Below are 18,891 nucleotides of genomic sequence, written 5' to 3' on the forward strand. Positions count from 1 at the left end.
GGAAAAGACAGAGGGTAGATATGTTATGGTTTCGTTTACATCAGTTGAAATCTACTAACTAAAATTTTCTTTCACATTTGTTGTAATGTTATTAATCTCTCAGAGGAATTATAAGAAATCTTAATGTCTTTAATGGACATTTAAAAAAAAATCTTATATGACTTACCAATATTCATAAGTGCTATTATTACAAATCTTTCATAATGCATAAACTTATCTTGTTTAGTGAAACAGGATCCTGCCACCTTCTGAAATGTGTACATAGCATTCTAAAATATGATGAAGAAAAAAAAATATACCTGTTCAAGTTTAGAAGTCATTTCCTGTATCTTAGTCTCATAGTATTCTGTGAGCTCCTCCAGAGCCTTTTGTTTGCTATCTTCCATCTCCTGCAGCTGACGTTCATAATCCTCCTGCATCTTCATGTATTTGGCCTGCTGTTCCTGGAATTTCTCATATTCCAACATCAGCTTTTGATTGTTGGCCGATTCTGTGAAGCAGAAAAAGAAATTAGATTGAGTTGTCATAAATTCAAGTTGTTCAAGTCATTGCAAAAGGCTGTGACTATAAATATACCAATACAAACTCACTTACAATTTGAATACAACTGCAAACTGCACACACCCAGATCTGATATTGCACAATGCTTCATCAGCAGATCTGGGTCCATACAGTTTATTAGGTGTAATCAGTAGAACAAACAACACAGACCCTGATCTGCAGGAGCATTATGCGATGCTGGTTGCAGTTTGACTCAACTTATAAGCGAGTAAATAAATATGGTATTCTAAATCCCAATACTGTAACAATATTCACATTCAGTAACATCATCATTATCAAGACATAAAATTTCAGCAACTGACAAATTTGCCATATGAATATTTAACCATAATGTATATCTGATTAGGAATAAAATGGTGTTATTAACTATATTTACAAACACAATGCAATGCTCATAAAATTTTATAAACTGCACTGTATATGCAACAGTCTATTGTTATAATTAATCTCATTATTGTGAATTTACAGATGCAGCTAATGCCATGTCTCCAAAGAAACTTTACTATGAATTAACAGGGCCCAGCAAAGTGAAGAATAGAAAAAAAATTCTGTCAAAGTAACCAGGACCCCTGATTTCTTTTCAGCTTTAAAATCAGAAGAAACCAATAAATGTTTTGTATACTAAATCCAATTTTCTTCAGTTGTGACAGTACAGTTACACTGCAGTAACCAATTCCAGTGACCTTGACTGTGACCTTGTGGTTTCAGTATCAAAGTAATCAGTCTCATATATGAGAGAGAGACAGACAGACAGACAGACAGAGACAGAGAGAGAGAGAGAGTGGATACTATGGTAAGTATATTTCTTAAGAAAGTAAATATATGAAGTTTTTCTGGTGCAAGTCAATAGTGCCCAAAGGCATGAACAAAAGATAGACAGATGAAAAAAATACTGACCATCAGACATTGGTCTAGATTATCTTTAAATTACAGGAATGTCACAATGATCTTGAAAATGGGTCAGTTTCTTCCGAGGAGGGCAAATTGACCCTTGCGATAACTCATACCATCACAAACAAGTCTTAAATCCGACAACTGACAGAAAAGGACAAAAAAATATGCATCCTATTAATTTTGGATGGACAGGTATTACTCTTAATGTACAATTTATAGTCTCCCAAGCAATAAAAACTATATATTCCATAGTAGAAAAAGATCCAGGTAAATGTTTTGAAGTAAAGATATACCCAGATCAGTGAGTTCCTTGGCATGCTTCTCCATGATCTCTGCTGTTTCCTCCTCATGTTTAGCCTCCTCCTTGTCCTTCTCAGTTTTCAAGACCTGCAGGCAAAAAAAATTAAAATGAACTTGTTAACTGTACAGCAATATTAATGAAACTGTCCATAGGATTTTGAAAATATAAGTACAGTATTTGGTCACATTTCTCCAAAGATTGGCAGTTGGTGTACAGTAAATTGAAAAACAAATTTTTAGCCATGGACAGAAACTAGAGATCCTGAAGGTATATATATATATATATATATATATATATATATATATATATATATATATATATATATATATATATATATATATATGCATTGCAATTCCAACAAGTAGTATGTATGCATACATTGTAAAGCCAACAACTAGTATGTATGCATGCACTGCAATTCCAACAACTAGCAAGTATGCATTGCAATTCAAATAACTAGTATATACATGCATTGCAATTCCAACAGCTAATAAATATGCAAGCACTGCAATTCCAACAGCTAATATGTAGGCATGCACCACAATTCAAACAGCTAATATGTATGCATGCACTGCAATTCCAACAGCTAGAATGTATGCATGCATTGTAATTCTAACAACTAGTGTATATGCATGCATTGAAATTACAACAACTAGCATGTACGGATGCACAGCAATTCAAATAACTAGTATGTATGCATGCATTGCAATTCAAATAACTGGCATATATGCATGCATTGCAATTCAAAAATGACATATGTATGCATGCATTCTAATTCAAATAACTATCATGTACAAATGCATAGCAATTCCAAATAGTATGTATGCATGCAATGCATTTCAAATATCTAGCATGTACAACTGCATAGTAATTCCAAAGAGTATGTATGCATGCAATCATTTCAAATAACTAGCATGTACAAATGCATAGCAATTCCAAATAGTATGTATGCATGCAATCATTTCAAATAACTAGCATGTACAACTGCATAGCAATTCCAACAACTAGTATGTATGCATGCATTGCAATTCAAATAACTAGCATGTACAACTGCATAGCAATTCCAACAACTAGTATGTATGCATGCATAGCAATTTAAACAACCAGTATGTATGCATGCATAGCAATTTAAACAACCAGTATGTATGCATGCATTGCAATGCAAACAATTGCTGCATAAGTAAGCAATTTCATAATCAAAATGAAAAGATAAGGAATATTAAGAATAAAGAAGAATACAATCTAACTTCCGAGTTTCATCTAATGTGTATGACAATACAAAAGCCATAAGCAAATATTAACTTGGAATTTAAAAAAATTCAGAATTAGTAAGATTTCTCAAAACCCTTTGTTTTATTATGAAAAACAATAAATAAATTCTTTTTAAAACTAATAAATCACAAGAATCATAAAACTTTGATGATTAAAAAAAAGAAGGTAGCCAAGACCTGCTCTGTGAACTTTTGATAAATTAGTACTGTACACATCAACGTAACATGACTGTACTTCTGAAATAGACCAAATTACTGAATTATAAGAAAACTTTAATGCTAAGGCTAATAGCACACAGTAAAGGAAGCATACCTGGTTTTTGGTTTTCAGTGATTCCATTTCCTGAATGAATTTTTCTGTCAGCTCCTTTATCTTTTCATTGTAGTTCATATCTTTAAGTCGCAGCTGGTACTCATTTTCCATTTTCAATTCATCAACTCTGGTCTTGAGTTCGGACATCATGGAGTTCTTTTCCTCAAGGTCACTCTTTGTGATGAGAATTTCCTCAGCCCATCCAACTTCCTTATCTCTCTTGCCTACCCTCCCTTCCTTGTCTGTAATTTTCCACAGTATGATGGAGGCATCTTCAGAAACAGTAATGAGATACTGGTCATCTGTTGTAACCTTCATCTGTAAGTAGATTAAAATATTGGCCATTCCATGAAATCCAAAATCGTAAGTGCAATGATCAACACCATAAACAAAAATGTGAAGTCTGATTATCTTGATGTACGTGTTTGGTTTTAATAAAGTCTGCTTTCTGAAATCAACATCTGCTTTACAGAATGAAACAAAACAACTTTTACAGTATGACATAGACATCACTTTTTGCATTATGTGAAATCATAGTGCACTGATATCTGGTAAAGGCTGGGTGTAAAATTATGTGATTGTAACTTCTGTATCTTCTTAAATCATGAAAAAGAACAATTCTTATACAATTTTAAAAACTGCAATAATATTTCTGTGAAAGAAAATGAAGAGACAACAAAAAGTATACAAGACCTTTAGAAATCTTCAGTGATTTATAACATGTCATTAATCAGCTGCGCCCTTATCTTTATTTAGTTGAGAGGAAGTGTTTATTTAGTTGATAGCAAGTGTTTATTTAGTTGATAGCAAGTGTTTATTTAGTTGATAGAAGTGTTTATTTAGTTGATAGAAAATGTTTATTTAGTTGATAGCAAGTGTTTATTTAGTTGATAGGAAGTGTTTATAGTCTTGAACCTGTACACATTTGTTGAAAATTTGAATATTCACATCAGTTATTATATTATAAGGAATCAATGAGAAGTATTTTTTCCTATACTTTTCTATATAATTTTACCCTTGTTTACTTGGCTTAGATATTCAGTTAAATGTGATCCAAGAAAATAATTACCAACCTAGACATATTTGAGTGATTTTGGATTGCTTGGAGACCTTATCAGTGTAAAATTACAAACTGTTTATAAGAGTTTAAAACACCAACATTTCAGATAAATTCATCCTTAAGCTCCACTAATTTGTCAGATTTACTGCAACTCTGCTGATGACACTTGGTGAGGAATAGTTCACTGTGCAATGGTTTTTAACTGTTATGTTTTTTTTCATTTAATGCTGTACACATTTCACACTGTACAGATTCATAAAATGTGCATTAGGACAAGTAAATCTGTACAGATAATAGCCATAACTTTTTAACTAAAACATAAAATTAAATCTCTGGACAATTTTTTTTCCAGGCATATAATTATCGGATAACAGAGACATTTGAGAATTTGAGTATATTAATAGTATCTTTATTAATACAAACTAGTTTTTACCAGCAATGTGCTTAAAAAAAAGCCTGTAAAAGATGTAATGCCGTCAGTTTTCAAATACACCCAATTCTGACAAACTACATGTCTGGAAATCTGAAATATATTTTTAGGAAATATTTGTGAATTCAAAAATGACTTAGTATGTGTGGTGTTGATTTTGTTTTCAAAATTATGATAAAAATATGATCATTGTAAAGTAGGATTTTTTTTTTTACCTTGACAATCTGGCTACCATGCCCCTGATGTTCTTGCCACTCTCCAGGAATGGTTAGCGGAAACTTCAAAGACCACAAAGTTCCCTTAATGGTTCCAGCAAACAACATTCGCCCAGAGTTAGACAGTGCTACACCACAGAGAGTCATTTCTCCTGTTTCCACTTCTCGTAAAATCTATTCATATGAAAAGGAGCAAATGTAAATAAATGTTACATAATAATGAGAGAAAAAATCAAAACAAAGTTCTTGTTCACAGAAAATGCATCACATTTCCTCTTAATGGACTGTCAAAGTATCTGAATTATCACCTTTATTAGCACACAAGAGATAACAAATTTCAGTGTGCTCAGAGGAAACTCATCATGCATTTCATAAAATCTTTAGTAACTAACCGCTATAAAGGATGTTTCAAAATGTTGCATACACGTTCTAACAATGATCTAAAGTGATACTTTGTCTGGCTCAAGCAAGCTTCCAGGTAGCAAAATCATAAATTCATGTTAGCTGGAAAAAAATACCAGAGATGACAATGAAATCATATTTTAAAGATAAAGTCAATTTTGCATCAAACTTCAACAACTGACATGAGTTACTATATTTTACAGACCAGATTCTAAAGTCACAAAACTGTATGAATATTAAGAACGATGCCTAAATGACTCAAACACTCCAAAATTTATAAATCTTACCTAAGTTTCTCAATATCATAGTGACTGAAATTTGGCATGACTGTACAAAAATATACAATGAGGTAATCCTAAATTGTTTTTTTTTTTTAAAATACTAACTTTACTCTGAGTAAAGCAATGGACTGTAATAATTATTCTTTAAATATGAGTTCAAATTCAGTTTTTGTGCTCAGAAAGTTTAATTCTATGGCTAGTTTTTGATTCAGAGGAGACAACTATGGACTTCATATGGCAACAACTTGCATCAGCCGATACTAGATATCCAATCAAAGCCTGCACAGATGCAAAGCAAGTAACTTGGGAAAGATGTAATCTAAGATAAAGAGAAATGAAATCTGAAAATCTGAAATAATGCACAGCTGACTCACTGTGGCAAGTAATCTTATCCGTAGTTAGAACTGGAATTTTACCATAGTCAGGACTCTGAGAAATCATACCTGGGAGTCTGAAATTTCCTTAAGTGTCCTGTCTGACCCAACAGCAAATGTTGTCTTCCCATCTGCAGTGACAGCAACTCCTGTGTAATTACAGGATTTAAGGACGCTCTCTCCAACTCTTTTGCCAGAGAAGGAATCCCATTCATACACTGCTCCATCCATTCCACAGGATATAATTTTACTATCATCGGCACTCCAAACCACAGCCTTGATCTTGCCATTGTGCCCTTTAAGGTTGGCAGTAACTTCAAATGTGGTGTTGGAGTAAAGCTGGATGACATTACTACTTACAGCTGCAAAGATATGACCACCGTTACTGAAGGAGCACTGAAAAACAAAATGAATTTAATGTCAGAGAGGTTTCATTCAGATATTGCATAATATATATAGTTATACCAAAAATATTGAAGGAGACTATCTTATCTTTAGTTATGTCAATTATGTCTGCATATATCAAAATCAAAACCTAATTTTCTTGCATAAAGTTTTATTTGAGTTAGAAAAAGTTCACCCATGTATCAGTCTGTAAGATCTTTAAATGAAAATATAATGACCTGCAAACAGATGTCTATAAGCTTTGAAGATTTTATTTGACAGAAGTGGAATCTTACATTGTCAGAGAAACATTAGGGCCTATCTTAAAAGTACAATTTAGCTGAATAGAAAATTAAGTCAAGTTGGGAGAGAAAAACAACAGAACATCAAATTTAGTTGAAATAGGAGGAGATGAATAACATTTTAAAGAGAATTAATATCAACAACAAAAACTATAAAAGGTTGTAACTCTTTAAACAATGACTGAAAAAATTAAATAATTTTTTAAAAAATAATGTTATGTTATAGCAAATTTTCTGAAACTACCTGAATTAATATTTAAAAAATGGAGTTATCATATGCAAATGAAATTCTGTGGAACTTAAAGTAGGCTCCATCTGATCTCTCCTATAATTTAAAAAATAAATGCAGGATAAAATTTTCTGTACAAATGTTTTAAAAGTGTAGTCATTGCTTATTTCTTTGAAGATGTAAATTAACTAGTCCAATGATAAAGGCTCAGATAAATTCTTCCAGCAAAAATAAATCATAATTATTTTAGCTAACCTCTCTGCATCCTCTAATGGTGAATTCTTTGAAGGTTCTGATGTCATCAATCAGGAGATTCATCAGCCGCAGTTTGTCACTGAATCCAACCAGTATGTACAGACCAGATGGGTGAAGGGCAATGCTGTAAGCTTCCTCTGCAAATTCTTTGTATAGCTCCAAGTTGCTGATGAAGTAAATAGATGTAAAATTCTGTAAGTTATATTATATTACTATGAAATCATTATAATCCTGACCTGTAAGCCATTAGTCTGAGGATGGCCGAGTGTTCTAAGGCACTCACCTTTACTGATCAGTCACATCTCACCTCTCTCAACAGCTCAGACAGCCAATGTGGGTATGTGAAAAAGCTTGCCAATAGCTTCCTGTGGAATGGTGGTTCTTCCAATGGTCTTCCTCAGTTCTTTCTCCTTTAATTATTCTGGCCATCATGTATAGCCTATCATGTGCCAACAAATGGCAAACACCACAAAATGCAAACACAAACACCTTCAGATATAAATTTCTAGCTTGCATCATACCAGTATATTCCTTGTCATTCTATGTGTCAGAGTGGAAGTTTCCAATAAATAAAAAACTTGCAAAACAAAATGAAATTAGAAAAATATTTTAAAGAATTGAAATTCACATCATATATGATTCATGAAATCATGAAGCTTGAAAACAAATTACACACTAAGTGAAAATATTTACAGTAGTTTTTTAAAAAAATCCGAAATAAATAGTAACCTTATTTATATAAAATAGCTCATCTGAAAAGGGTATCATCATTATAAAGCTGTCATTCAGTGAATCTTTCATTAATTCACAAGTCCACTGTACACAAATAACATGAAATATTTTTCAGTAATTTTGTTCAGCAAAAATATATATATAAATTCTTTCTCTGAAGCATTTTTTTTTACAAAACAAATATAGTAGCTCTTCACAATCTGTTGAGAATATGTGACTTTATATGTGGGCAAAACACTTATTTCCGTCTGTTCTGTTTCTACCAAGCAAGAGAACTAAGTGGGTCTGAGACTGTTCATGTGGCTGACATGTATCCAAAAGCCAAATGCAAGAGTAGCATAAAAAGTGGGTTAGTATGATGCATTAAAGGCTTTTACATTTTTCTAGTAATGTTAACCATATTGAATCAAGGATCCACATAATTTGCCAAACTAAAAAGACCTTAGGCTATGCTCCACATTTTTCACAAAATTTCACTTATGGACACATGTAGTCTGCTTCAGGTTTATTCTTTACAGTGAAAACTGTCAAAAACTGGGACTTTTCTCATAACATACGATCAAAAATAAAATTCTCTGTGGTAGTTTTACTGTATTTTTAAGTTAGAATTATTCTGCATCTGTTTATATCCAGCTTTTAAGCTAGTGGAAATGTTTTAAAATATAGCTGAAAATTAGTATTTTTGCCATGTACCTGTTCTGACAACAAATCAATGATAATTTAAGTATCCTTTCTTCACTTGAAAACTGAGACAAATCTGACCAGCTAAACTGTTTTAATTTCAAGTATTCACGCTAAGCCCATAGTTTTACATTCAAACCCTGTTGTGATCATACTGAGATAGGTATGCTTAATAAAAGAAATTCATGCCAACAATCATGGTATAATGTGGCATGAATCCTGCCAGTATGTTTACTGCATTACATTGCCGATGAACTGGTTTCTGCTGTTTTTCTATAAATAGTATATGACAAAATTTGACTCCATCCCTCATTTATTTTGTTTAAATGTTGTTCCTTTCAATGTATGTTGTTCTAAAACCCCAAAACAGATTTCTGAAAGATGTGTCCACTGTGAAAATGTTTGAAGTACTGTGATGTTGATGTTATATATCCCCCAACTGCATAGCAACAATCCAAATGGTGGACATGGATCCTTAAGTCTTACAACAGTTTTCTGTGAGATTATGTCACACTCTGTAACGCAATTTCTAAGAGCATTAAGATTTTCTATATTTATTAACAGTGGCTACATTTTATAGCAAATTTAAATCATTCATCATAATTGCAAAGACAGTCATGCCAGAGCACATGCTGTCAAATTCTGTTCTGTGGTTTTGAAAGGTATTTATTTCAAGTTCTTTTCTATTTTAAGTAATGGCAACCACATTTGATGGCATATTGGCATCATTTGCATAACTTTCAAAGGCTTTTTTATACCAGGATGCTATATGCCAAGTGCGATGTATAGTGAGTTTTGAGAAGAAGTTGAAAATAGCAATTTTTGGTGGAGAATGATGGATGATGAAAGATGGATGACAAATGAAAGATGCTGGATGCAGAACCATAGCAGATCATACCATGCTGGACCATTGCAAACTTACTTGACCTTAAAAATGTGTCATTTCTGGCACTGACTTGAAGCTGCAAATCCATTTGTGAAAAGGTAAAACTGACTAAAGCCAAATAAAATGCTTTTCTTTAACTGTTGTTTTTTCTTCTCATTTTTGTGAAGTAATGTCATGATTTCATTTATCACATGACTACTGTGTTATTAAGGTTAATGTACCCATATCATGACTACTGTGTTATTAAGGTTAATGTACCCATATCATGACTACTGTGTTATTAAAGTTAATGTACCCATATCATGACTACTGTGTTATTAAGGTTAATGTACCCATATCATGACTACTGTGTTATTAAGGTTAATGTACCCATATCATAATTCTTCTACATATAACAAGCATAATAACATTTCATGATATCACAAATGATTTTATAATATTACTGTATGAAATGCATATTGAATGACGTTTAAAAATATATTTTAAATTCATTCACTTCACTATTCCATGAATTCCTCAAATAAAATCAAAATATTTTTCTGTCATAAATAGAATTTTACATCATTTTAAAGTCACATTAGGAGTCTAGTAACTTTTATCTTCTGGTGAGAAAATGACTGAAACTATGCAATGATATTGAAATGAGCACTTGTATAAGATCCTCTACATCTATGGCATAATGCAATCGAAATGGCATCTGTACCATTCTGAACAAATAAAATCGCAACTTTTTCATTCTGACCCCTGATTCAAATCAGTCAGTACAAAGCTTTTGCTATCTTATAAACTTCATATTAACTTGAAGAAAGGTGTATAACTACTGCTAATATTTGCCTGTAAGGCAAGTCCAACTGTAACTGTACAAACCCAGATCTGCTATGCCAAAAAGAAATTGCTAAAAGAATGCATCAGACAAGCCACCATCACTTACAATAAGATCCAACAAAAAATTTCAGCCCTAATGGAAAAAATTAAACAGGAATTGCCCCCAGCAAGATTAAAGGAAGTACAAGAGCTCTTCACACATGTGCATGAGAGGGAATTCCAAATTTATAAACAACTCAAGAGGGATAAACATTTGAGGCTTGCCAACAAAAATATGAATAAGGACTCGGAACCAAAGAACCCTAATAAGATCTACAACAAAAAAAGGGCAGTGAATCTTTCAGATTGGCTACTTAACCCAGTAGAAAAGTCGAAATTCTGATGAAAGGGTTGAATTTCTGTGTCACACCACAACTGAAACTGTTAGTGGAGATTATCTTATGGAAAAAAGCAGAGTGTAATCAAGTTACTAATCAACTGGTAGCAGAGAGCTTCAGGGGTGAGGCTGCAAGAATTCTAAAGAACCGTAAACCTCCCAGAAGTAACATAACTGGAGGGGAAAGAATAGCCAGAGGGCTCTTGGTGAAAATAAAAGTATATTGATCGTACTGGCTAACAAAGGATGCACCACAGTTTTACTCAGAAGAAATGATTATGTGAAGAAAATGGAACTGTTGGTTAATGACAAAGACAAATATCAGAAATTAAGGAGAGACCCTACATCATTGAAAAATAAACTGATCAACATGTTGAAACAATGGAAGAAAGACCAAATTATATCTTAGTGTCACACTACCACAGTCACTACCCCACTGCTGAAAACATCTGGAAGCTATATGGGTTACCTAAAATACACAAGAAGGATGGCACACTCTGTCCGATAGTATCTAGTTCGGGCAGTGTATTGTATACTTTGGCCAAATATCTAACTTCTCTCATAGAGCCTCAGGTGTGTAAAATGGAACAACATATCATCAACAGCATGCATTTTGTCCAAAAGATCGGCAACCTAGAGGTAACACCATGTAGAAAACTGCTCTCTTATGATTTATCAGCACAGTTTTCACCAGTTTTCTAGTGTATAAAACTATGAGTGTGATCAGAGAGAAATTAGAGGCAGACAATACTCTGAAATCTAGATGTGACCTCCCTATTAAACATATCTGTGCTTTATTGAAACTGTGTTTGGACAGCACATATTTTATTTATAATGGGCAGTTTTAACAGCAGAAACAGGGAGTGGTAATCCACAGTATCACCAATAGCTGCCAATTTATATGTGGAGTTTTCTTGAGAAAAAGACCTTGGAAGTTACGAAGAACCCACCATCTATGTGGTTCGGATATGTGGACAAAACCTTAACTGAACTACACGAGTACCATGTTCAGGAGTTCTTTGATCATCTCAACTCCATCAACCCATAAATTCAGTTAACTTTAGAACAAGAAGGAAATGGCAAACTACCATTCTTGGACACATGTATACATGTAAATGATGATGGATCAACCAAAGTCACTGTGTATAGAAAACCAACACACACTGACCAGTACCTCAACTTTTCTTCTAATCACACCTGACACATGAAGTTAGTATCGAGATCTTTAATGCACCGAGCTAACTACCTAGTGACTGATGAAATAGACTGAATGGAACAAGTAGAACAAGTGAAAGCTGCATTAAGGGTAAATGGCCATCCAGAGTGGATTTTCAAACTTCCAAAAAAGGCCACAAAAAAAAAAAATAGGAGTGCCCCAGACAGAGCTACCATTGGTGTGCCATGTATCTGTTGTACATTAAAAGTCCTAACCAGAGAATTCAAACATGGGATCAACATATATCACAAACCATACAAGTCTTTAAGACAGCAACCTATACTTGTGAAGGACGAAACAGAAAATCTGAACTAACATGGTGTGGTTAATTATTATATCAAATGTAATGATTGTGAGAATGACTACAATGGGAAAACAAGTAGAATGTTAGAAACAAGGATTAAAATGCACACCAGTACAGAAGAGTCATTGGTCATACAAGAACACTGCAGCAATATGAGACATTCCATCATTCCCTATCAGACCAAAGTCATCACATCAGAGGACAACATATGGAAAAGGAAGGTGAAAAAAGCAATTGAAATGAGGCAACCAGTAAATATTGGTGAAGGGCTTGAATTATCACCCATCTACACTAATCTCCTCATATCATTTGACCATTTTAAGTCACATGATCAACATTAGTCACTGATGAAAACAGTGAGATCTTGCCAAAATATTCAAATTCTTAAGATATATATGTTCTGAGTATGGGAAATTACTAATGATCAAAGGCACAGCTGTTTGCAGTTGGACTTGACTTATAAACAAGAGTATATGTATATTATGCAACTAAAGATTACCATGTCTCGTAATTCCAAATTCTGATGGACTTGTCCAGGGAGCAAGTAGCTATGAGTGCTTTCCGGTGACACACATCCAATCCCATTACTTGGCCATAATGGAAGGATTGTGCCAGCACTTCAAAGTGAGCCTGATCACCCTGATAATAGAAAAAATATGCAAATACTTAACATAAAGGGATATGAAAATTGCTCAAGTGGTGGTCAGTATCAGCATGCTATCACTGAGAAGGACAGAGAGAAACAGCCGGCAGAGTCACATAGAGATAGAGGTAGATAGTGAGACAGAGTCAAAGATATTTTAAAAAAACTGACAGTTGAGTAAGGGGGGGGGGAGAGAAATTCAGAAAAACAGTTAAAGGAAACATAAACTCAGACTTACAAAAATACCTCTGTCAGTCTCTACATTCACAATTACACACTGATTTTTACCCATTCAGCTGATATGCACTGAAATCGCTAATGATATGAAAGTTTAAAATATTGCAAAATAACAATGCATGTGATTGTAATAATGTTATGATTAGAAGAGTGATGCAATGGGATGATAGCGAAGAACCTTGTTACAGTATGAAGTCCATACCTTTCCAAGGTCAGCACTGGACAATGTAATATAATAGAGCTGACTCATGTCAGTGCTGGCCACCAACGTCTCCTCTGAGGGACTGACAGTCAGACATGTGATGATTTGCCGCTGGGCATGGGCTGGATCTGCACTGTTGTTATCTAGTGGAATCTGGAGTTAAAAAGACTTTCAAGTACTTTTGGTCCATATTTAAATTTGTACCATATTTAAACTTGTGCCATATTTAAATTTGTACCATATTTAAATTTGTGTCATTTAAATTTGTACCAAATATAGACTTGTGCCATGCATAAATTTGTACCATATTTAGAACTGTACCATATTTAAATCTGTACCATATTTAAATTTGTACCATGTTTAAATTTGTGCCATATTTAAATTGTGCCATATTTAAAAACCATAACGGCTGTTGCCATTTAGACACTTTTTTAATAAAATTGGAGTGTTTTGCACAATATAAAACAAATCTACCAAATTTGCTGATAGATGAATTGTATAAATGTTGCCAGTGCCAAAGAAAATGAAATGATTTGTTGAAAATCAATGACTTTCATTGATTTATATTTGTCAGAGTCAAATCATACACTAAACATTTAAATAGATATTCACTACACATATTAACTTATTAAAGTTAATATTATTTTCTGCTGCTGAATTGCTAATATTATCATCATTATCATCATCATTATCATTAGAATGTTTAAAAAGTGTTAGAACCAACAAAAACAAATAAAACAATCAAGATCATCATTTTCTTTTTCTTCTGTATCATTCACATCATCATCATCACCATCATCATCATCATCAATTTAATTCTTTCATACTTCCCACACACACCAACCATTAGCATCTGTATCAAATACAGCATTAATTTAATTTTTCTCACCAAGATCTCTCTAGACTTCTTGAAAAAATCTTTATCATCCGTCTTTTCATACAAATGGACCATGCCTGGTCCACAAGCACAGGCAAATCCCTTTGAGTATGCCACTACAGCAGTGATCTGTGGTGAATGGGTGTGTCCTTCTTCATCAGACTTCCTGTTTACAAGATTATATAATTAGTAAAATATAATTTCAATTTAAATGAATAGTTTTATTCAATTTAAATTGTATTTTATGTCTTTGTGCAAAGTCAAATAACTTTCACTCTGTTCTTTAGTTCACCAGAGCGAAATGTAGATCATGGTGGTCTTTAACTACAAGGCTGAAAGGCAGGGTTGCTTAGTTGGTAAAGTATCGGACTCATAATCCAAGGGTTGAGGGTTTGTCACCCCCTCCCCAGGCCAACCCAGGATCAGCTGTCTCAGTATGTCCTTGGGAAATGCATTTATCTAAATTTCTTGGCATGATATTAAGCCAATGATGCTTACAAAAGGCTGCTGAGACCAATAACCATTATGTGGAAAGAAAATGAAAATCCTGAATAAAAACCTTAACAGAGTATGGCAGACTGACCATGTACGAGTGACCACTATTCTATAATCATTGCTGGCTCTGGGAACTGAACCATAGATTGTGATTTACAAAGGAGGTGCCCCATCCAGTGTCGTTCAAAATACATAAACTGCAAATCATATAATTTTAGCGTCATTCAGGTTTTACAATTTTAATGAGTGCAAATATTAGCTACATAAAATTATAACAAATTTACAAGCATGATGGACCATAATGATCTATATTATTATACACCACTGTGTTTGTCATTATAATATTTTGCAAAATATGTTTTCTCCCTAAACTAGGAAAACAAATTATTCTCCAGACACTTTGTTATTTGTAACAAATGACTACAACTTTTGTGAAAATTTAATTTCACAAAGTTTTTGACATAATGTGCTATTTTTTCAGTCTGAAGCTAATAGTTAAATCTATTGAAGTTTTACATGTAAGAGTATATTTTACATACTAATTTACATAAAGTCAATTAAGGAATAGGAATAAAATATATCTTATAACAATGCTTGACCAATACATGAAGATATATTCTTTCAGAAGAAAAAAAAGATTTCTCTCTCAAGGCATTATCTGAGTAAAGGCAGTTTCAAATGTGCCATGCATTTTCATAGACATATTTCTCCAATTAAAAGTTTAATAAATTCAAATGTGAGTCTGTGCAGTTTGAAAAATCAAAAGTTTTCAATGCAAATTTGCTTAAATGTAAAAAGTCATAAATAGAATCAAATCACAATAATTACTTCTCAGGGGCAGAAATGGAAAATTCATTCTTCAATTCTCCAGCCTCAAAAAGCAACAGTCTACCATTGTCTGTGCCAATTACTAATCTCTCCTCCGAAACCCAGGCATGACACAAGTAATTCTGTGGTTCCATCTTCTGAAAGTTGAAAGTCTTGAGGTTCCCCTCACTGTATCTGAAGTGCTTGAATATTCCATTTCCAGTCACACAAAGCTGTGTATTATCTTGTGGATTGAATGTGACCTAAAAGTGAAAATAGAACTATATGTATCAATCAAAGTTCTGAAATCTTTTTATTACAAAGCCTTTGTTTTCTTGTGGTAAATCTTATCTTACTCTGTTGGGGAGGCAATGATTTCAATCCAATTAAATACTGCACTTCAAATATTTAGTCCCACTATTACATGTTGGCAAATACTGTGATATGATATTTGTGGGTATAATATTCATGGTTTAGCCAAAAGTGCTAATTTTCAACAGTACTGTGATTCATGTATCCAACTCCAAAGGTGAATACATTTTTCTTGGCTCCTGAAATTCATTGTTTGGATTAAACAAGAAATCCACAAATATTAGTACCTAAATTAGCAGTGCACAATTTTCATTACTAATGTTGACAAGTACCATTAAGCTAGTGCTGACTGTGTACATATCATATCTTAATGAGACTCTGAAAATGCTATAATGAATACAGTGTTAATCACTATAAAGCACCTCATTATAACACTGTCCCAGATATAACACAGGTAGAGTCATGGATATCATTGTAATAGCTGAACTGCAGCCCCCAGTATAACACTGTCCCTGACATAACATGGGTACAGTCATGGATTCCATTGTAATAGTTGAGCTGCAACCCCAGTATAACACTGTCCCAGATATAATACAGGTACAGTTATGGATTCCATTGTAATAGTTGAACTGCACCACCACCCAGTATAACACTGTCCCGGACATAACATGGGTACAGTCATGAATTCCAACGTACTAGTTGAATTGTATTCCATTATAAAGCTGCTTCTCCTATATCATAATCCACTTTTATTTCTTCCCTGAACTGCATTACAGCAGGGGAACACTTTACATGTCCTGCAGGATAAACAAACTTACTGTGACTATAAAAATCAACACCAGTGAACAAGTGAATTTTTTTGCATTGTTATATACCATCTTACTAAGTAACAAAAAAGAGTGACTAATTCCAATAGCTAAATTGGTGTCTATTGTTTGAATGTAACTATACTTTACTCAGATTTTGTGCAAAATGAAAAAAAATGCAGTTGTCTCATATTAAGATATCTAATAATAAAATAACTTTCTATATGTATCACACATTTACTCACATACTTCAAACAAGACACTGACCACTGCCTTCAATCAAAACCTGCTCTTGAGCTTTTATAATAAAGGCAATTAAGACATTTTAAAACTGAGGTTAATGTTGGGTGTGGATGGATGTACAGATGGACATGAACATGGATGCCTATGTGAGATCACTTTGTTAAGCTTGTGCCAAGTTGTGCCTGACAAAAAGATAAAACTATGTGTAGATAATTTAACAAATGCACAAACTGACAAACCTGATAAACAGGCTGTGTTCCTTGAGGATTTGATGTCTTGGTGACAGCCATTACTTTTGACTTTTCCCACGTCCAGTACAAAAGTGTATAGTCTGGCTTCCCACTCTGCGCAACAAGATATTTGGAATCTGGAGAAAAAGCTAGACTAACATATTCTGCAGACAGGACATCAGGTGAGCTCAAGACTTTTCTCTTTCTCAAGCTGTGCAAGTCATAGATGGTAATTTGAGGCTTCTCCCCCTTTTCAGCAATTGCAACATATCTTCTGTTGGGACTGACAGCAATAGCTGTCATACCCTCACTCTTATCTGAGCATGGTATGAATTTTTGTGATTTCTGGTCAATGTTGTACAGGATACAGTTTGCTCCTGCTGGGTAGACAATTGTCTGCTCATCATGATAGCATATATTCCCTGTCACACCTGGCTTTAGGCCAAATATGTGCTTGGCCTGTGTTATTGCTATGGACATCTTTATAAATTATATGAATTCTGCAAAAATAGAAGAAAAAGAATAATTAGGTATTAATTCAGTTTCATATATATTTATTACTAATCTCTTTAGTTTCAATATAAATGGTGAATGATAAGTGTTACCTGATTAAAACTAAGATCACCTCTGATGGGCATCAATAACCCTTACCTAATTGTGTTCTAAGGAATGTAACTCTCAAAGTTATGGTAATGTATGGAGTTATCAATAGATTATCAGAGAAGGCAAACTACATCACATATGTTGTCTCAGAAAAACAGTCTGGCCCAAATATATGGCCGTGTTAGTAAAGAAACTCTTGTTTGGTTTGAAACATGCTGAAGATGACAATGTTTGGGACGCTCTGTTGACAGTCTGTTTAGAGATTATAAATTCCTGAGTGAAATGGCTATTATTAGAATCTGTAGGTTGGTACAAACATACCGGAGGGTGAACGAATACTTTCGTACCGCGAGAATATATTATGAAAACCTGCGCTGTGTGACAACTGGTGTAGACGGTAAAGACCCTCTATTTAACTAATGCATATAGGTGACTTTTTGTATTCCACTGCCACAATTTGATATAAAAGAACTATATGCACATAAGATCAAGGCATAAAACACAAAAGTGTCACAGGATTTACTGATTAACACTTATGAATAACCCTCACCCCCATCTGTATCATGTTTTCAGTCTGTATATTTATTAATTGTTTTGCAGCTTTTTTTAGGATTTTAACTGCTCATCGTAATCAAATAAACTATTTAGTTTATAAGCTGACTGTGTATAGTAGCTGAGCCAAAGTTTTGAATTAAATTCAATATTTAATTTGAACTTACACTTCCGCTCAACGTCCATCTTCAAGTTGTATTGTTACCACAGGCAACGGGGTTGAGTAAATCTGCTACCACAAATAGGTTCCGACCCGGAAAATGTTGGCCGTGGAGAAACACAAGTTTTGACACTGACTATTTGTTGTGCCGAAAAGTAACATTGAAAATTACTTGGGGGGGGGGGGGCCTGGTGGTGTTGGTGGTGGTGGGGGGGGGGGCTGGTGGAGAAGTACACAATGATAACATTCATGCCTTTACCAGATTATTTAAATAATGCAGTATTATTTACATATTTCCATACATGTTATAGAATTCTATATTTTTCATTTACATAACACTTTCCCCAAATATTAATGCTAAATTAATCGGATCAATTAATTAATTTAGCTATATTTTGATTCAATAATTTGTATGCATATTTAATAATACAG

The 18,891-nt window shown here is 33.6% G+C and overlaps 1 protein-coding gene across 1 annotated transcript in view; it reads right to left on the reverse strand.

The window, feature by feature from the left end:
• Window positions 1-18,509, reverse strand: part of LOC149806768 (cilia- and flagella-associated protein 57-like) — a 34,141-nt gene extending 15,632 nt beyond the window's left edge. The window contains exons 1-12 of the mRNA XM_089957283.1: window positions 18,467-18,509; window positions 17,154-17,644; window positions 15,575-15,816; window positions 14,264-14,417; window positions 13,375-13,527; window positions 12,792-12,931; window positions 7,273-7,438; window positions 6,172-6,498; window positions 5,046-5,219; window positions 3,341-3,658; window positions 1,749-1,842; window positions 300-490 (exon numbers count right to left, since the gene is read on the reverse strand). Of these exons, the coding sequence (XP_089813409.1) occupies window positions 300-490; window positions 1,749-1,842; window positions 3,341-3,658; window positions 5,046-5,219; window positions 6,172-6,498; window positions 7,273-7,438; window positions 12,792-12,931; window positions 13,375-13,527; window positions 14,264-14,417; window positions 15,575-15,816; window positions 17,154-17,624 (2,430 nt within the window). The 5' untranslated portion in view covers window positions 17,625-17,644; window positions 18,467-18,509. The remainder of the gene's footprint in view (window positions 1-299; window positions 491-1,748; window positions 1,843-3,340; window positions 3,659-5,045; window positions 5,220-6,171; window positions 6,499-7,272; window positions 7,439-12,791; window positions 12,932-13,374; window positions 13,528-14,263; window positions 14,418-15,574; window positions 15,817-17,153; window positions 17,645-18,466) is intronic.
• Between the last annotated feature and the right edge of the window lie 382 nt (window positions 18,510-18,891).

The sequence above is a fragment of the Sinohyriopsis cumingii genome, chromosome 1 (genome assembly GCF_028554795.1).
Source record: "Sinohyriopsis cumingii isolate HCF-2022 chromosome 1, ASM2855479v2, whole genome shotgun sequence".
Lineage (NCBI taxonomy): Eukaryota > Metazoa > Mollusca > Bivalvia > Unionida > Unionidae > Sinohyriopsis > Sinohyriopsis cumingii.